The 21,753-nt window shown below is 32.3% G+C and overlaps 1 protein-coding gene across 1 annotated transcript; it reads left to right on the top strand.

Moving 5' to 3' along the window:
- Positions 1 to 174: 174 nt before the first annotated feature.
- Positions 175 to 20,472, top strand: LOC131989082 (ATP-binding cassette sub-family E member 1). The gene is made up of 14 exons (XM_059354259.1): positions 175 to 330; positions 4,427 to 4,568; positions 5,791 to 5,876; positions 7,229 to 7,326; positions 8,741 to 8,858; positions 12,225 to 12,362; positions 13,429 to 13,498; positions 13,802 to 13,898; positions 13,982 to 14,071; positions 14,790 to 14,911; positions 15,778 to 15,902; positions 18,094 to 18,190; positions 19,066 to 19,125; positions 20,366 to 20,472. Exons 2-14 carry the CDS (start codon positions 4,466 to 4,468, stop codon positions 20,455 to 20,457), a joined length of 1,296 nt encoding a protein of 431 aa, XP_059210242.1. The 5' UTR covers positions 175 to 330; positions 4,427 to 4,465; the 3' UTR covers positions 20,458 to 20,472.
- The last annotated feature ends 1,281 nt before the right edge of the window (positions 20,473 to 21,753 follow it).

The raw sequence follows: 21,753 nt of genomic DNA, 5'->3' as shown, positions 1-21,753 counted from the left end.
AATTAATTAATTAATTAATTAATTTTTATTATTATTATTTTATTATTATTTAGTTAAACTCAGGAATGTGTAAAGTCCCGGTCCACACTCCATATCAGTAGGTGGCGGTAATACACCAAAAAGTTGTTTGTCAACCGCCATAAAACAACACGAAGAAGAAGAAGAAGAGTCGCGCTCTGGTGACGTAGCTCCCGCCATCTTTCCAGCCGGCTCCAGGAGGAGAAGAACACGTTGCTGGGAGTAAAAGTAACTTCAACGCGAAGTATTTGTGTCCAAAACGTCGTTTCTCGTTTGTTTTCTTTCGAGCCGAGTCACCGGGGCCGAAGAGGGGTAAGTTCTTAACTTATCGCCCGGATTCTGGGCCTTTTTTGGGGGCTGTAAGGCCACAAAAACGAGCTGTGTTGGCCGGTGAGCAGCTGTCAGAGAGCGGGGCCGTTAGCTCCGCGGCTAACGGCGTTAGCTAACCGCTAGCTCCCGTTAGTTAGCTAACACTCGCACTGCGCGGCACATTACAGACACAAGCTCACCTTATAACCACTTATGAGCGCTCATAACGCCGCATGGACAGGTGATTGATGTTTTCAGACAGGAGTTTAGAACACAGCTGCTGTTACAGCGGTCCGTGGCCTAGAGGTTAGGAATCGGGCTTGTAACTGGAGAGTCGCTGGTTCGAATCCCCGTCTCCCCAGGTCTAGAAAATACTCTTCTCTCTCTCTCTCTCTACTAGCAGAGGCCCCCAGAAAATAGTGCGTTTCTCTTCTCTCAGCCAAACTCTGTTCAATAATTGGCTCATTTAGTGTTTCCTTGCCAACCAGCAAATATAAACACACATATAGTCACGATTCAAGATGTTTGATCAATAAGTGTGATCGGCTGAGTAATTCGGCATGAATGAGTCACTGATCAGCAGGTTATTTAAGGACAAATCTGGAGCTGCCACCGCCCGTCACGTCTCTATACTGGGGACCTTGTTAGTAGAATAACAGACTTAATGTTCATTTTAAGTCACATATGTTTGGTAGGGTGTGTCAGATATATGCCGAATAGACCAGGCGGACTCTTCTGAGTGGCTAAAGGCCTTAAATCAGGTCTAGCAGCAGGCATGGAGGGTGAGTGGCGAGGCAACAATAAAAGGCCAGAGCTTTAAATGGAGTCTGGTGTGACTCACTGACTCACTAAATACTGCGGAGCAGCACTTTGACTGCTTCACAGCAGCTTCCTTTACGTCAAGTCCTCCTCCTGACGCCTTGAAATGAACTCTTTATAACAGGATCTGTGTCAAAGCCAGAACACATGAAATGTGGCTTCCCTCAGGGCCAGCTGGAGGCTGGTTGGGGCTGTGGCGTGGATCTGTGGCAGCCAGCCCATTGTTAAAGGCACAGGCTGTGCGTTTTTGTTCAGAAATGAATGTGTTGCTTCAGCAGAGTGAACAGTGTGGACTCAGGTTCAAGCCTGAACCCTGTCCCCTACGTTTAGATATTGTCTGCTGGTTTCACTACCTGAATATCATCATTAACAAACACATGATTTACCTCCAGCTGAACCTCTCAAAAACTGACCTGCTGGTCCTCCCTGCTAAACCTACAATACACCATGACTCCAACATCAAAACTGACTACTTAGGGCTGATGATTGATGACCAACTCACCTTTTCCAGTCATGTCGCCTCAGTTACCCGGTCATGCCGCTTTGCACTTTACAACATCTTGAAAATCAGACTTTATCTAACTAAACATGCCACTCAACTCCTGACACAAGCTGTCATCAACTCTAAACTTGACTACTGTAACGCCTCCTGACAAACTCCGCTTAATGGATCAATATGTTTGATCTTCCCTGCTTCAAATAGCCTCGATATATTAACCACACACGTGGCATTAAATGCATTTTTTACATTAAATCGATGCGTTCAGATGTCTTACTTATAAGCCGAATTCTTCCCAAGAATCCATTAATTCCCATTAACTGTTAATTAAGATTCTGTCGGTGTTTTACATGTTTTTATATGCAGTGAAACTTCAAAATGATAGAAAATCGCAGGAAGTTTGGCTTAGGTTACATTAGATGTGTCACTTATATGCCGTATTTCCATGAAGTACCTATTAATTCTCATATGTTCTTTACTTAGATTCTGTCTTTACTCAATATATTTTAATATACAATAAGACGTCATAATGATGGAGTCTGGCTTTGTTATATTAGATGTCGCCATGGTAAAAAGGTGGGAGATTTTCCAGAGGAAAGCAGAGATACCAGTTTCTTCTGATCGCTCTTAAAAACAATTTCTTAATTTTTCTTCACAAAACACATATGTAGACGTTCAGGAAGAACTGAGGACGCTCAAAGTGAAGTCGGATCAATGGTAGAAGCTACGGTTTGGCTTCAGATGATCCAGAACGCGGTGGTCCTGGTCTACAACCAGCCTAAAAGGTCACATGTCCCACCGCTGCTCATTGAGCTCCACTGGCTACCTGCTGCAGCATCAAATTCAAATCTCTAATGCTGCCTATAAAGTTGTCTCCGGTGCTGCTCCTACCTACCTGAACCTGATTCAGACAGTTCATATTTTCTGAAATGCATGCAATGTCTTTGAAGTCAGCAACGTAATGCCAAACTGCCTTCGGATTTCTATCATTTTTGTGTTTACTTGTATTTTAAAAGATATAAATAAACATCAGACTCTGACTGAATGGATTATGTAAATTAATAAGTACTTCGGGGATATTCGGCATATATGTGACACATCTAATATAACATAAAGCCAAACTCCATTCGGTTTTCTATCATTTTGAAGTTTGATCGTATAAGAGTAAAGAATTCATGAAAATGAATACTTTTTGCTGAAACTCGGCATAAAAGTGACATCTAACAATAACGTAAAGAAGCGTAAAGCCAAACATTTTTTTTTTGCATTTTTGACGTTTGTTTGTACATTAAAATACGTATATTAATGATAGCCCCGAAATTAAGAGCTGATAAGAATTAATCGGTACTTAAGGCAAAGTTCGGCATATGAGTGACACATCTAATATAACGTAAAGCCAAACTCCCTTCGATTTTCTATGATTTTGAAGTTTCATTGCATGATAAAATACGTAAAACACTGACATAATCTCAATTAAGAGTTTATGTGAATAAAAAGATTCTTTGGGTAAAAAAACGGCATATCAGTGACACTTCTGAACGCCCTGATCCAGACATATGCTACCTCACCACCGCTGGGCTCTTCCAATGAACGGTTCTGGCTCTGCCCCCCGTTGGTCCAAGACAATCCAGACTCTTTGCACTTCTTGTTCCCCGCTGGTGGAACACACTACCAGTTCTACCAGAGCAGGGGCGTCCCTCTCTACCTTTAGAACCTCCTGAAGACCTTCAGAGAGCATCTTCTCTCCTAGACCACACCATAATTCTACTCCTTAAAGCAGCGGTTCCCAAACTTTTTTATCCGTGCACCCCCTTCTATGTCCCAACCAGGTTGACGCACCCCCAATCCCCCACACCTTCAAAAAAGCAAAATGCAATAAGATTTTTTGGAGCCATATTAAAGGAGGCATGTTTAATCATGCTCAAATGAGAACACACATATAAAATAATCACCATCACAACAATGAGCTCTCGTATTTGAATTAATCTGAAACACAGTTTCAATATAATGCAACAAAGTTATGTGCAAGTTTCCACTTTTAAGAGCGAAGAGGATGATGACAGGCTCAGGAAGTTGGGAAAATGTTGATTTGAGCTGCATTGAACAAAAATTGCAGCAAATTTAAATGAGCGTGGAGTGAACACACCCGTTATCATAACACAGGCTGGAAAAATGGAAGAAGATAACTTTTTAGCTTCATCTTAAGATGAAGTGCATTTTGAAATTGACCAAAAATACATGTAAAAATGACCAAAAAAGACACAAAACAACCAAAAATAGATGCAAAAATGACCAAAAAAGACACAAAACAACCAAAAATAGATGCAAAAATGACAGAAAAAGACACAAAACAACCAAAAATAGATGCAAAAATGACAGGAAAAGACACAAAACAACCAAAATAGATGCAAAAATGAACAAAAAATGACAAAACTGAATAGCCTGTATTTATTTATTAATTAATTAATAACACGTCTTTATTGTGTGGGGGGAAAAATTTAATTGTGTAATTATCAGACCACCATTACATTTTTCATCTCGCGCACCCCCTAGCAGCAGCTCACGCACCCCCAGGGGTCCATGCACCACACTTTGGGAACCCCTGCCTTAAATAATTGTCACTAGCACTTATTGCTGCACTAACGCCTCTTATTGCACTATACCTTAATTGTTTCCCTTTTTTCTTGCTGTAAGTCGCGTTGGATAAAAGTGTCTGCTAAATGAGTAAATGTAAATTTTTTCTCAATGAGTCACCCAGTTAACTCTTATCTTTGCTTCTAGCTCCACAGGTGCTAGCGTCCGTCATTCCAGCCCTCCATCATGGCGGATAAAAACACCAGGATCGCCATCGTCAACCACGACAAATGCAAACCCAAGAAATGCCGTCAGGAGTGCAAGAAGAGCTGCCCGGTGGTCCGCATGGGTGAGTGCTGGTTCATCTGGTGTTTCTATCCACACAGACTCAAACCTCTAACCCTAACAAGCCTTAATCTCTATAAATCTATAAGTCCTGCAGATCTATGGAATCAGAACAATCATGGCTAGAAGTGGAAACAACTTAAACATGTCTTTGAGCAGAATAACACAGTTAGAATGACAGAAATCAGAAAAAAAGAAACTCAAGTTTACCTTCGTTTTATAATTTATTTTACAATAATTGGAATCTACTTGTATAATATTTTTCACTGAGTATTCGTCATGTGAGTTTTCATTCATGACTTCACAGAGTCGCTGAAGATCATAGAATTGATTGTTTTTTAATTGATAGTGCACTGATTGACGAAATTTAAACGTTTTTTTAGACGTGGAATAAAGATTAGATTAATTATCACAGTTTTAAGCCTAGGGTTGGTTATTTTTTTTCTTGGCAGAAGTGTTTGTTTCACATGATTTTTATTTTTCATTTTAAATTCCACAAAATTAAGCTAATAGTTTAGTTTTATTTTACATGATTGAAAATTACAAATACAACAAACATTAAAAAATAATAATATAAAGTGCAGAAAGAGGCAGAAAAACACAGTGTGTTTATTTAAACCCTCTACCTAAATGTTAAAACTTTACATTATAAAGAACACAAACTTAACATACAGAACATAATGACAACATAATATTAAATTCAATTCAACTTTATTTATATTATGTTATACTTTATTATCTTAAAAAAACACAGAAAACAAACAAAAATCAATTATAATAATAATAATAATAATAATAATAATCCATTTTATTTATAAGCGCCTTTCAGAACACCCAAGGTCACTTTACAAAAAAGCATAAAATAATTTAAAAACAGTGGCAACAAAATAAAACATCGAATATATATATATAATTATAAATTAATTGAAGAGTGCAGGTAGACAAGCTATTCCATATTCACCACATATACACTTACTTACTCACACATGTGCACCCAATAATAATAGTGATGAAATCATATATGGAATAAGAACAATAACAATATATGATTCATGTCATTATAACTGTGGTTCGTTCAAGGACCGTCAGAAATGTGAGAATCCAGCAGTTATTTCTACTTCTGAAAAATGTTATTTTTTTTATTTCAGAAAACAAACCTTTCAGGCCTCTGTTGCATGTTTTGGGTTTAACTGGACACTAACTTGTATTTGAACGTGTGTGTGCAGGTAAGCTGTGTATTGAAGTGACTCCTCAGAGTAAAATCGCGTGGATCTCAGAGTCCCTGTGTATAGGCTGCGGCATCTGCATCAAGGTAAAGTCTCACATTATATTTTATCTTTAGTAATCAGTAGGGCTGTCAAATGATTAATTTTTTAAATCGCGATTAATCGCAGAATTTCCAAAGTTAATCGCGATTAATCGCGTTTTGAATTACATGTTTAGAATTCTGTTATTTCGCATTTAAAGGCAGTTTTAAGCCCATAATGTAAATCATTTGTTACCACAAACACTTTTTATTATTATCACTTTTATTTTTTTTAGGGCTGTCAAATGGTTAATTTTTTAAATTGCGATTAATCGCAGAATTTCCATAGTTAATCGCGATTAATCACGTTTTGAATTACATGTTTAAAATTCTGTTATTTCGCATTTAAAGGCAGTTTTAAGCCCATAATGTAAATCATTTGTTACCACAAACACTTTTTATTATTATCACTTTTATTTTTTTTAGGGCTGTCAAATGGTTAATTTTTTAAATTGCGATTAATCGCAGAATTTCCATAGTTAATCGCGATTAATCGCGTTTTGAATTACATGTTTAAAATTCTGTTATTTCGCATTTAAAGGCAGTTTTAAGCCCATAATGTAAATCATTTGTTGCCACAAACACTTTTTATTATTATCACTTTTATTTATTTTATTTTTTTTAGGGCTGTCAGATGATTAATTTTTTTAATCGCGATTAATCGCAGAATTTCCATAGTTAATCGCGATTAATCACGTTTTGAATTACATTTTTAAAATTCTGTTATTTCGCATTTAAAGGCAGTTTTAAGCCCATAATGTAAATCATTTGTTACCACAAACACTTTTTATTATTATCACTTTTTTTTTTTTAGGGCTGTCAAATGATTAATTTTTTTAATGGCGATTAATCGCAGAATTTCCATGGTTAATCTTGATTAATCGCGTTTTGAATTACATGTTTAAAATTCTGTTATTTCGCATTTAAAGGCAGTTTTAAGCCCATAATGTAAATAATTTGTTACCACAAACACTTTTTAATACAGTTAATACAGCTAATACAGTTTTTCAAATAAAGTACCACTTGTCTATTTCAAAATAAAAAAATAAAAATGGCTTAGAGGCAGGAAACAACTTCCAAGTATTAAGAGGAATAAAGTAACATAGTGCTTACTTTGAGAGATTCAATGTATCAGGTCACTCTGCTTCAAAAATAAATAATAGCAAAAAGACTTGCGATTAAAATGCGATTAAAAAAAATTAACGCGTTATGGATTGCATTAATCTAATCTCGATTAACGCGTTAACGCTGACAGCCCTAGTAATCAGAGACTGTTATAATATCTGACCAGCATCAAGACAAATAGAATCACTGCAGCCATGTTTTTTAATTATTTCTGTCTGTATTTTTGGTAACAGAAATGTCCGTTTGGAGCTTTGTCGATTGTCAACCTGCCCAGCAACCTGGAGAAGGAAACCACACACAGATACTGCGCCAACTCCTTCAAACTGCACCGGTCAGTTAAAGATCAGTTATTTCATTAGTTTCTCTAACGTGGAGGCCCTGAACGCAACATCAAGGAAGTGAGGCGATTGTTGCAGCTTTTAACAGGACAGGATCCTGGAGGAGAATTACACCTTTTTAAAAGCGCTCTTTAAATCTGATTCATTATTATAATTATTATTAAGTGTGACTGATCACCTCATTACACAGTATATATATATATATTTAAATGTCCCAAAATAATATAAACATAAATTGATATTATTTCTTATTTTATTTCTGCTTTTTTATTTATTTCCCTATTTCATTTTCCCATTTATTTATTTTAACATTTATTTTTAAATTGTTAAAATTTTAAATGTTAATGTTTTTTATGCTTTTAATGGCATATTAATTATTGTTTTATTTTTTTATTTTTTTTCTAAAAATATATTTCGGCAGCTTCCATCCTCTTCAGGCCCCAGCTTTGCTTTAATTTTACAATTATTTTGTTATTATTATAATATCTATCTATCTATCTATCTATCTATCTATCTATCTATCTATCTATCTATCTATCTATCTATCTATCTATCTATCTATCTATCTATCTATCTATCTATCATTTATTTCCCAACAATTCTGCTAGTCCAACTATGAAAGTTTTCCTTGTTTGCATTCAACCAAATGTTATAATTTCCCAACAGAAATGTTTTGAAGGTTTCTTCTTCCATTTATTTTCTACCTTTACTTTTTTTTTTTTTTTTTTTTAAAGTAAAACATCCAAATATTTCTTCCCCTGTTCTTTGTAGCGTCCTGAGGTCTGAAGTCCACACTGACGGGTTATTTCATGGTCTGATAAAACTCTGATAAAACGTGTGTGTGTGTGTTTGCCAGTGGTGGAAAGTAACTAAGTACATTTACTCAAGTACTGTACTTAAGTACAATTTTGAGGTACTTGTACTTTACTTGAGTATTTTCATTTTATGTCACTTTATACTACTACTCCACTACATTTAGAGGCAAATATTGTACTTTTTACTCCACTACATTTAGCTGACAGCTTTAGTTACTTTTCAGATTCAACATGAAAAAATACCATATATTTAATATGATTCCACATTTATAAAACATAACAGTGTGTTAAGTAGTTAACATTAGTCCTATCTGGACAACAGTAAAATGCTACTTATATAAATGCATCAATACAAATAATCTTATAATATATTTAGAATATATAAAACAATCTGAGTGGGTCCATTCTGCATAACGAGTACTTTTACTTTTGATACTTTAAGTACATTTTGGTGCTGATACTTTTGTACTTTTACTTCAGTAAGTTTTGAATGCAGGACTTTTACTTGTAGTGGAGTAAATTCACAGTATTTTATTAGTACTTTTACTTAAGTGAGGGATCTGAATACTTCTTCCACCACTGGTGTTTGCAGACTGCCGATCCCCCGGCCCGGTGAGGTTCTGGGTCTGGTCGGGACCAACGGTATCGGCAAGTCCACGGCTCTGAAGATCCTGGCCGGGAAACAGAAACCAAACCTGGGCAGGTTCGATGTGAGTGTTAAACACACACACACACACACACACACACACACACACACACACACACACACACACACACACACACACACACACAGTCAGTGTGTGGGAGTGGGACATGCTGTTCAGAGATAACATGAGGGTGGAGCTGCTGACCAACTGAAATATTTGTTTGCTAAAAAAAACTTTTTGTTATCAGAAAGATCAAGTTTTCCTGAATAATTTCCTATTTTGTCAGCCTGAACTAATTAATTCAGCTCATTAATGAAAATAAAAACTAGATTAACAAGTTATTTGAGAAAAAAATCCAACTAATCCAAGAATGAACACTGTTTACACAGAGCTGAGAGGAGAGGACAGGAGAGGCTGTTTACACAGAGCAGAGGGGAGAGGACAGGAGAGGCTGTTTACACAGAGCTGAGAGGAGAGGACAGGAGAGGCTGTTTACACAGAGCTGAGAGGAGAGGACAGGAGAGGCTGTTTACACAGAGCTGAGAGGAGAGGACAGGAGAGGCTGTTTACACAGAGCAGAGCAGAGAGGAGAGGACAGGAGAGGCTGTTTACACAGAGCAGAGGGGAGAGGACAGGAGAGGCTGTTTACACAGAGCTGAGAGGAGAGGACAGGAGAGGCTGTTTACACAGAGCTGAGAGGAGAGGACAGGAGAGGCTGTTTACACAGAGCAGAGAGGAGAGGACAGGAGAGGCTGTTTACACAGAGCTGAGAGGAGAGGACAGGAGAGGCTGTTTACACAGAGCTGAGAGGACAGGAGAGGCTAAAAACACGATAATACTTCAATATGTGGAGAAAACTGATTTACAACTTTTGCAACATTCGTGACTCTCGTGGGCAATTGGAAAAGTGTTTATATATATAAATTCCAAATCAAACTTGGATTTTTTTTTAATGATTTCTGTCATAACTGTTATTCTGCATATATGTATGTATATATATATATATATATATATATATATATGTATGTATGTGTATATATATATATATATATATATATATATATATATATATATAGCACATCAGTTGAATGAAACACTCGATCTTCTCTCTGATCTCTTTAATAGAGAAATGTGCTGCAGCAGTTTGTCTGCATCAGCAGCTGCAGAGAGAGTTATCATAATAATAATATTATATATTATTATCAGTAACGTTACAGCTGCACCTCCTGCTCAGCTCTCTTAAGGTGGACTGACCTTTAAGGTGGACCAGCTGTTCTCATTATAGACACTAACTGCTACTTTTTTTTTTTTTTGCAGAGAAATATTTGTTTTATTGTCAGAAAATAACACTTATCCTCATGTGAGAATGATTGGTGGTTGGAAAAACATAACTTTAGATATTACTGCCACTTAGTGGTGACACTGGCAAACTTGATAAACCTCAAAAAGATAGGACTGTCACAATAACCACATTTTCTGGGAGGATGTATTTTCCTAGAATTAATTGCACTCAGTTATATATTTTTTCTCTTTCTGACAATGTAATGCCTCTCATGTAATGATAATATGATAGCATAATGATGCAAGCACACCCCCTTTTTAAACAGCAATTCGTTTTAAATTTTTGTGTGAAATTTGACAAATTTTTCAGACAAAAGCAGCGCTAACAGAAATGACAGCAAAATGTGTTAGATGCTGTGAAAATACACTTAGTTGCTGCACCTAAGTCTTGTAATGGTTGGGGAAAACATGCTGGTTTTTTTTTTTTTTTTAAGTATATCTTTATTAGTAATTATGTTTCACAACTTATTCACATATACAACATTTTCTCTTTTTTTTTGTTTGAACACCCCCCCCTAACTGCTCCTTTAAGTTGTTTTCTTAATTTTTGTGCTGCATTATACAATGAAATAGTTTGTTAAAATATTTTAGGGGGAAATTAACTGTTACATTAATCGACTGATCAATAGAAAGATAGCTTTACAATAAAGTTAGGCGCCGTATGAGAGAAATAAATCCATGTTTTTGTTTCTAAATGTCTTCATGGAGCAGAGCTCTGGTGGAGATCTGCTTTATGACATTTTTTTTTATTAAACTTTTTATTTGAAGAAAAACAAAACAGCACATACATGTTGCTCTACATCTTGGAAACATGTCAAGTCTTTTCATCAAAACGTAAAAAGAAAGAAATGGTTTTAAAAAATTAAAAAATAATATAAAATCAAAATCACATCCTTGCAAAAGCATTTAAACAAGGGGTCTCAAACTCGCGGCCCGCGGGCCAATTGTGGCCCTCGTGACGATATTTTGTGGCCCCCACCTTGATATGAAAGTTTAATGTGAGTTTTATATGAATGGTACTTTACCGTGTTGTCTGTGGAAGGTCCCTTTAATTACTTTTATTGTAATTTTGTGTCTTTTTTGATAATTTTGTGTCTTTTTTTAATAATTGTTTTTTTTTTTTTTTTTTAGAAAAAAAGTAATTGTATGTTTTGTTTTGTTTTGAAAAAGTATGTCTTTTTTGGTGATTCTGTGTCTTTTTTGCTCATTTTGTGTCTTTTTTTAAGTAATTTAGTTTTTTCTGTCATTTTGTGTCTTTTTTTAATAATTTTGTGTCTTTTTTGGTAATTCTGTGTCCTTTTTTGGTCATTTTGTGTCTTTTTGCCATTTTGTGTCTTTTTTGTAATTTTGTGTCTTTTTTTTGTAATTTTGTGTCTTTTTTGTCATTTTGTGTCTTTTTTGTCATTTTGTGTCATTTTTGTCATTTTGTGTCTTTTTTTTTGTCATTTTGTGTCTTTTTTGTCATTTTGTGTCTTTTTTTTGTCATTTTGTGTCTTTTTTGTCATTTTGTGTCTTTTTTTGGTCATTTTGATACTGCCTCCAGCGGCCCCCAAGTAATTTGAGTTTGAGACCCCTGATTTAAACTCTATCACAATACTCTTACAAAGACATACTTATACCTAAATTGATAGGCAACTTGAAAATCAGAAAAAAAAAAATAAAGATAATAATAATTCGAAAATCATAATAACAGCCTTAATTATAGTGAGTGTATCTGCCCCATGTAAACCTTATCATGGGGTGATAACATTGATGACAAGAGCAACATCAACTCAAATGATAATACTAGTAAATTAAATAAAAATAGTTTGCTACATACATGTATAGCCCTGACTAATACTAGTATAGTTATTGAAACAGAAACTAACAAAAAAAACAGAACCAGATGAGTGGAGTTATGACATTTTTAAGGTATTTTTTAAGGTTTGTTGAGCTAAAACGTTGTGAATGTGACCCTGTACTGTCATTTAACAGAATAAGAGAATAAAACTGTCTTTAATTATAAATCTCTGGTTGCTGTCGGAGCAAAATGAAAGCCCTTTTGGACATGTGATAATCATTAAAGTGTTTTTCTGTCCCGTGACCCAGAATCCTCCAGACTGGCAGGAGATCTTGACCTACTTCAGAGGTTCTGAGCTGCAAAACTACTTCACCAAAATCCTGGAGGACGACCTGCGGGCCATCGTCAAACCGCAGTACGTGGACCAGATCCCAAAGACCGTGAAGGTACACAAGACCTGCACACCCTGCAGGGAAATACACTTAAACACTGTCTTTCCACTTTATTCTGCCTTTATTCCTCCACGTCTCACAGGGAAATAATCCACTTTAATATAAACATAAATTGATATTATTTCTTATTTTATTTCTGCTTTTTTATTTATTTCCCTATTTCATTTTCCCATTTATTTATTTTAACGTTTATTTTTAAATTGTTAATGTTTTTTATGCTTTTAATGGCATATTAATTATTGTTTTTTATTTTTTTTCAAAAAAATATATTTCGGCAGCTTCCATCCTCTTCAGGCCCCAGCTTTACTTTAATTTTACAATTATTTTTTATTATTATAATATCTATCTATCTATCTATCTATCTATCTATCTATCTATCTATCTATCTATCTATCTATCTATCTATCTATCTATCTATCTATCTATCTATCTATCTATCTATCTATCTATCTATCTATCTATCTATCTATCTATCTATCTATCTATCTATCTATCTATCTGGAAATACAGTTAAATACTGTCTTTCCACTTTATTCTACCTTTATTCCTCCACGTCTCACAGGGAAATAATGCACTTTCTACTGTGCTACATTTATTTAACAGCTTTAGCTACTACTTTTGGAAACAAACGTATGATATCATAAGACAGAACTTTATTTATACCGAAGGATGCAGATTGCTCCAAAGTTACCAAACGATTACAGAAATAATCACAATATAGGATAATATAAGAAAAGAATCAGCTCATTAAATATGAAATCTAAATAAGACATTTCTGTTTTTTATTTTTCATAAAATTAAAAAAAAAAACATTTGGAACATATTTTCACTTTCTCATTATGGGTTATTTAGTGTAGATTAATGGGTAAAAATGGCAATTTTATTAATTTTATTTAGTTAAACACTATAAATTGTACAAAAAAGTGTTTTTTTTTTAAATTCTAATTTTAGTAAAGGATAATTTCTTTTTCCTTTCTGATGTTATGAATTTGTTTTGAATGATTTTATTTTCAATGTTTATGGTGTTGGTTCTGGTTGTAATTCTTGGTGTTGCCTGCAGGGGTCAGTAGGGGCCATCCTGAGCAGGAAAGACGACACAGACACACAGTCGATTGTGTGTGATCAGCTAGGTAAATCACACACACACACACACACACACAACATATATTTCTATATATATATAACATCTTACAGCAAGTTAATAAATAAATAAAAATGAAATATTCAGTAATTAAAAAAGAGGAAAAATTTAAAAATTTTTACTCACAATTTTACCTCCTTAAACTAAATTATAATGTGTTATTTTGTTAAATTAATTAAAACATAAAAATAATAAATAAATAAAACACATTAGAACCAACAGTGAACAGTTCTTTGTTAAACCATTCTCGTCTGTCTTGTGATTGGCTGATTTTTCTGCTGTTGCCGGGCAGATCTGAGTCACTTGCGGGAGAGGAACGTGGAGGATCTGTCCGGAGGAGAGCTGCAGAGGTTCGCCTGCGCCGTCGTCTGCATCCAGAGAGCCGACATGTGAGCAAACACTAACTATTTTATTATTAATATTATTATTATTTTAACGTGAACACACAGTGACTCTTCTTCTGCTGTTGTAGTTTTATGTTTGATGAACCGTCCAGTTACCTGGATGTGAAACAGAGGCTGAAGGCCGCCATCACCATCCGCTCGCTCATCACTCCGGACAGGTACACTGCTCCTTTATTACTCAATAAAAAATCATTTATTACTCAAAAATAAAGTATTTAATTATTGTTGTTTTATTCCTCCAAATTTGTTCGTTTTTTCTACTTCTACTAAGTAATATTAACTTATCAGAAAACTTTTTACCTCCTTTGCAATATTATCTCTTGAATGTAAATATATTATATATATTTTTATTGTAATATGTTGCATTTGCAATTTTATATTTACTGTTAACTGTTTAATTTGCTGGATTTTGTATTTTATTTATTTTTTTACATTTATTCTTTTTTTTATACATTTGTTTTTTTAATACTTTAATATGAATGTTTTTTAAGGGATTTTCTAGCTGTTATTTATTTTATTTGTCTATTTATATATACTTTTTTTTCTTTAATGGCTATTTTTTATTTCTTTTGTATGTTTTTTTTATTGCTGCTTTGTCTTTTCATACTTAATATTTACAGTTTTTCTTTGATTTTATATTTTTTATTGCACATTAAATAGTTTCTTTGTCTTTTTGTATTTACTATTTACTTTTACCTTCATAATATTTTTTATTTCTTTCATTTTTCTTTTATTAATTTGTATGTCTTTTTATATTTACTATTTCATTACTTACTGTTTTTCTTAAATAGATTTTTAAATAATTTTCACAATATTTTTCTGTGTCATATTACGTTTTTTGTTCTAATATTGTATATGCTTGTGTGTGTGTTTCAGGTACATCATCGTGGTGGAGCATGACCTCAGTGTGTTGGACTATCTGTCTGATTTCATCTGCTGTCTGTACGGCGTGCCGAGCGCGTACGGCGTCGTCACCATGCCCTTCAGCGTCCGAGAGGGTACGGACAAAAAAACATTTTATTGAGTAAAATTAAAGTAGTGTAAGAATCATGACAATAATAATTTACAGATTAAAATTTTTTAATTGACAAATAATATAAAAGCTGTAACAGAGATGGCAATTAATAAAGTAAAAAATACATGAATAAAGAAATAAATTAAAAATGCATTTAATAATAAAAAATATTTAAATAATAATAAAATAATAATGTAACAGCTGTAACAGAGATGGCAATTAATAAAGTAAAAAATACATGAATAAAGAAATAAATTAAAAATGCATTTAATAATAAAAAATATTTAAATAATAATAAAATAATAATGTAACAGCTGTAACCGAGATGGCAATTAATAAAGTAAAAAATACATGAATAAAGAAATAAATTAAAAATGCATTTAATAATAAAAAATATTTAAAAAATAATAATAAAATAATAATGTTTGATTTTTATATTTTTTGCTCTAGCAATAACCTTAAATGCTTCCAAAGATTAATCTATTGATTTTTCAATAATTGGCAAAAAAACAATATGTCAGTCTGATGGCTTGATATTTTATTTGTGATTTAATTAGTTTTAAACTGCATCAAAAATAAAATAATAAATAAAGCACAAAATTCCTTGTGGATAAATCTTAATAAATCACCTGTGAATTTAAAAACTGTAGCCCGTTTATATCTAAAATATTTATTCATGTTTGTTCTAAAATATAAACTTTTGGTATCATCGAGAGTTTTAGATTCTGATTCATATTAATCCTAAAATTTCTGGCTACAAATCAACTAATGAAATGAATGAATGAGTATGAACTTAAATGACAATAATTTCCTCCTGATTCTGTCTATAACGTCTTTATTTCCCTTCAGGCATCAACATCTTCCTGGACGGTTACGTTCCCACGGAGAATCTCAGGTTTCGTGAAGCTTCGCTGGTCTTCAAGGTGGCAGAAACAGCCAACGAGGAGGAAGTGAAGAGACTCAGGCACTACCAGGTTAATTTCATATAAATATATATAATAATATATAGTAGAGACTCGGGCACTACCAGGTTAATTTCATATAAATATATATAATAATATATAGTAGAGACTCGGGCACTACCAGGTTCATTTCATATAAATATATAGAATAATATATAGTAGAGACTCGGGCACTACCAGGTTCATTTCATATAAATATATAGAATAATATATAGTAGAGACTCGGGCACTACCAGGTTCATTTCATATAAATATATATAATATATAGAAGAGACTCAGGCACTACCAGGTTCATTCCATATAAATATATATAATAATATATAGAAGAGACTCAGGCACTACCAGGTTAATTTCATATAAATATATATAATAATATATAGAAGAGACTCAGGCACTACCAGGTTCATTTCATATAAATATATATGATAATATATAGAAGAGACACGGGCACTACCAGGTTCATTTCATATAAATATATATAATATATAGTAGAGATTCAGGCACTACCAGGTTCATTTCATATAAATGTATATAATAATGTATAGAAGAGACTCGGGCACTACCAGGTTAATTTCATATAAATATATATAAATATATACAGAAGAGACTCGGGCACTACCAGGTTCATTTCATATAAATATATATAATAATATGTAGTAGAGACTCAGGCACTACCAGGTTAATATATACATTTTATAATAATATACAGAAGAGACTCGGCACTACCAGGTTAATTTCATATAAATATATATAATAATATATAGTAGAGACTCGGGCACTACCAGGTTAATTTCATATAAATATATATAATAATATATAGTAGAGACTCGGGCACTACCAGGTTAATTTCATATAAATATATATAATAATATATAGAAGAGACTCAGGCACTACCAGGTTCATTTAATATAAATATATATAATATATAGAAGAGACTCGGGCACTACCAGGTTAATTTCATATAAATATATATAATAATATATAGAAGAGACACGGGCACTACCAGGTTCATTTAATATAAATATATATAATAATATATAGTAGAGACTCAGGCACTACCAGGTTAATATATACATTTTATAATAATATACAGAAGAGACTCGGCACTACCAGGTTAATTTCATATAAATATATATAATAATATATAGTAGAGACTCGGGCACTACCAGGTTAATTTCATATAAATATATATAATAATATATAGTAGAGACTCGGGCACTACCAGGTTAATTTCATATAAATATATATAATAATATATAGAAGAGACTCAGGCACTACCAGGTTCATTTAATATAAATATATATAATATATAGAAGAGACTCGGGCACTACCAGGTTAATTTCATATAAATATATATAATAATATATAGTAGAGACTCGGGCACTACCAGGTTAATTTCATATAAATATATATAATAATATATAGTAGAGACTCGGGCACTACCAGGTTAATTTCATATAAATATATATAATAATATATAGAAGAGACTCAGGCACTACCAGGTTCATTTAATATAAATATATATAATATATAGAAGAGACTCGGGCACTACCAGGTTAATTTCATATAAATATATATAATAATATATAGAAGAGACACGGGCACTACCAGGTTCATTTAATATAAATATATATAATAATATATAGAAGAGACACGGGCACTACCAGGTTCATTTAATATAAATATATATAATAATATATAGAAGAGACACGGGCACTACCAGGTTAATTTCATATAAATATATATAATAATATACAGAAGAGACTCGGGCACTACCAGGTTCATTTAATATAAATATATATAATATATAGTAGAGACTCGGGCACTACCAGGTTCATTTCATATAAATATATAGAATAATATATAGTAGAGACTCGGGCACTACCAGGTTCATTTCATATAAATATATATAATAATATATAGTAGAGACTCGGGCACTACCAGGTTCATTTCATATAAATATATATATAAATATATAGTAGAGACTCAGGCACTACCAGGTACCACACTCTCACTTCATTTCATATTTATATTTAGAGTTAGAGTGAGAGGAATCTTTAGGACGTCAGAATCGTTACCGAAATGTTTCTTTTGTATAAAAATGTGAATGTTTTCTGTAATAAACAGGATTTGAGGAGGTTTGTCTGTGTGAGAGTGGCTGCTGATGTTTGTTGTTGTTGTTGTTGTTGTTGTTGTTGTTTAGTACCCAGAGATGACGAAGACGATGGGCGAGTTCTCTCTGGAGATCAAAGCGGGAGAGTTCACAGACTCTGAGATCATGGTGATGCTGGGAGAGAACGGTCAGTTATTACTTATTACAATAATGACGTTTTAGAAGAAGAAGATTACTTTATTAATCCCACAATCGTTGCGTGTTTATATGTTGAAGTTATTTAATTTATTGTTTTGTTAGAGTACTGAGCTGGAAACTGAAGTCTGGTCTGATTATTTAGAAATATTCACATTTTAAATGTTTGCTGGTTTTAAACTGAATTTTATTTTAAAAAATCTTGTACGGCTGCTGAATTTTAGTCAAATTTGGCTTTTCTACTTTAATTTTTTTATTCTTTTGCATCAGGTCTTTATTAACTGTATTTAAAGTCCAATAGAGCCCAATTATGGGCAACATATATTATTATTCTACTATCTAGTAATTAAACAGAATCAATTCCATAAGCACAGAATTTCAATGTGACAAATTCTATAAAATATTAACAATTGTAACAATAATAGCAATAATGATTATTTGTTTTTGTTTTATTATTGCAAATATTATTTATTTTATTATTTTAAAAATACAGAAATTCAATGTGACAAAATAAGAAAAATGTTTATTTATTTATAATTTATATTATTTTAATATATATAGAAATTAAATGTGACAAATTATATTATTATTTTATTTATCATTTCAAATGTGACACACTTAAAAAATATAATAAACAAAAAAATAAATTATGTTAAATTGGCACTTAGTAAAACAAAATAATGTATAATAATAACCAAATAATTCCACCGTATTTAATTTGTCAGTAGCTAAAAAAAAACAAAATCAACGGTGGACATTTTCACTAAATAAGTAAAATTGTTTTGTAACAAAAAATACATGTTGATGTTTCATACAGTGCTCTCCATGTTTGTTATTGTTTAATATTTAATGTTTGTGTGTGTGCAGGGACGGGGAAGACGACCTTCATCAGGATGTTGGCCGGAGGACTCAAACCTGACGGAGGAGGTGAGACACACACACACACACACACACACACACACACACACACACACACACACACACACACACACACACACACACACACACACACACACACACACAATTTACATCAGTGGGAGAATGGTGTATTCAGGTGCACCTTGAAATCCAATGCATGCTTATTAATCTAGATGGATTTCAGAATAAAGGCCTCCTATAAGAAGTGAGGAGCATTTATGGGTACAAGTCAGGAACCGGCCTACCTTACATATCTCAAGGGTGCTGAGTCCAAAAAAAATGGTTCCCAAGCGAAATTTTGAGTTTTTGACCTTCTAATTTGTATCAAATGGCCAATTGCCCATCTTGCTCAGTCATTGGACCATTGTCCCCTAGTTTTTTTGTAAGTAGGCAATCAAAGATGAGGAAATTAAGTTTCTGGATCTATAGTCTAGAGTCAGAGCAAGAATATAGTGGAGGCTTTTTTATGCATGTATATATATATATATATATATATATATATATATATATATATATATATATATATATGCAAAATACCAATTGGAACATTTAAAAGTGATATTGATTGAATATTTATGTCGGCCTTAAAAAAATGACACAAATAATGCTTAATTTCTTAAGCATTACCTTAAAAGTTGGTATTTTGCATATATATATATATATATATATATATATATATATATATATAAAAAGACACTGAGCCTCCACTATATTCTTGCTCTGACCCTAGACTATAGATCTAGAAACTTAATTTCCTCATCTTTGATTGCCTACTTACAAAAAAACTAGGGGACAATGGTCCAACGGCCGCCATTTTGATATGCAAATGAGAAGGTCAAAAACTCAAAATTTCGCTTGGGAACCATTTTTTTTTGGATTCAGCACCCTTGAAATAAGTAAAGTAGGCCAGTTCCTGACTTGTACCCATAAATGCTCCTCACTTTCACTTCTTGGACAATTCCGTCTAGACTATATACCTTGGATTGGAAATTGGTGGATAAATAATCTCCCTGCAAGAATGCAAGAAATTGTCCCTCTGTTTTTTTTGTATACACATCAATAAAAATATGAAACACTAGAATGCAAGAAAACACACACACACACACACACACTGACTCCTCTCTGTGTGTGTGTGTGTGTGTGTGTGTGTGTGTGTGTGTGTGTGTGTGTGTGTGTGTGTGTGTGTGTGTGTGTGTGTGTGTGTGTGTGTGTGTGTGTGTGTGTGTGTGTGTGTGTGTGTGTTTTCCAGGAGACGTTCCCATCCTGAACGTGAGCTACAAGCCTCAGACCATCAGCCCCAAGTTCAAGGTCAGTTTGATCCATTTCTTCATCGTTCACTAATAAAACTTCCCCTGTGATGCCTTTAAAGAATTTCTGATCAACATGCATTAAGAAGTTACAGAAATAACGTTTTTGTGCCTGTTTTACTTGATTTATTATTTTGGGTTTAATTCCTTGTGTATAGTTTTTATTTTATATACTTCCAAATTATTTTCCCCCTCAACTATCTTCTGTACTTCTAAATTTTTTATTAAAAAATATATTTTTCTATAGATTTAAGTTATATATATATATTTTACTTTCTCGACTTAAATGTACTTATTTGTCTTTTTTATTTTTATATAATTTCTCTATAATCTCTTTTTTCGGTTCTTGATTTTTATTATCAAAAATTTTTTTACCCTTCTCTCTTCCTCTCTACTTATTTTTCTGATTTTTATTTTTATGAACTGTAATTTATATATGATATATTCTTTCTACCTGATTTTTTTTCTCATTTTATATTTTTTCCCTTCTCTATTAATCTCTACTTATTTGTTATTTTTATTTTTTTTATATACTTTAATAATTCAAGTATATAAAAAAATAAAAATACAAAATAAAATACAAATAATGTGATATTTTAAAAAATTTAGTACAGAAAATAAAATATATTTAAAAAAATATATAAAATGAGAAAAAAACGGTAGAAAAAAAACCCATAATTAAAGTTTAATAGTTTTTTTTCTACCGTTTTTTTTCCCGCATTTTATATTTTTCCCTTCTATTTAATCTCTACTTATTTGTTATTTTAATTTTTTTATATACTTTAATAATTAATGTATATAAAAAATAAAATACAAATAATGTGATAATATTTTAAAAAATTAAGTACAGAAAATAAAATATATTTAAAAAAAATATAATAAAATATATATAAAATGAGAAAAAAAACTGTAGAAAAAAAAACCTATAAAGTTTAATGATAGTTTTTTTTCTACCGTTTTTTTTCTCATTTTATATATTTTTTATTATATATTTTTTAAAAATATATTTTATTTTCTGTACTTAATTTTTTAAAATATTATCACATTATTTTATTATTTGTCATTTGTATATACTTTAATTATAAATATATTTTTTCTACCGTTTTTTTTCCATTTTATTATATATTTTTTAAAATCCTTCTCTATTTATTCATCTCTGTCTTACTTTTATTTTCTGTACTTAATTTTTTAAAATATTATCACATTATTTTTTATTTTATTTTCACCTTTCTCTACTAATCTGGATTTATCTGTTTGTGCTGCTGCAACACTTCTTTTTTTTCTTAATTAATTAATTATCTAATTATATTTTGAGACGGCTTTAGATGAG

The sequence above is a fragment of the Centropristis striata genome, chromosome 17, assembly GCF_030273125.1.
Source record: "Centropristis striata isolate RG_2023a ecotype Rhode Island chromosome 17, C.striata_1.0, whole genome shotgun sequence".
NCBI classification, from domain to species: Eukaryota; Metazoa; Chordata; class Actinopteri; order Perciformes; family Serranidae; genus Centropristis; species Centropristis striata.
Note: the sequence above shows the minus strand (reverse complement) of the source record. Positions and strands in the feature narration are given on the sequence as shown.

Excerpts from the sequence above, each read along its gene's own strand:
- LOC131989082 (XM_059354259.1), top strand. The coding sequence starts at position 4,466 with ATGGCGGATAAAAACACCAGGATCGCCATCGTCAACCACGACAAATGC. Across the intron at positions 4,569-5,790 it reads CTGCCCGGTGGTCCGCATGG|GTAAGCTGTGTATTGAAGTG; the intron begins GTGAGTGCTGGT and ends GTGTGTGTGCAG. Across the intron at positions 18,191-19,065 it reads GGTGATGCTGGGAGAGAACG|GGACGGGGAAGACGACCTTC; the intron begins GTCAGTTATTAC and ends GTGTGTGTGCAG.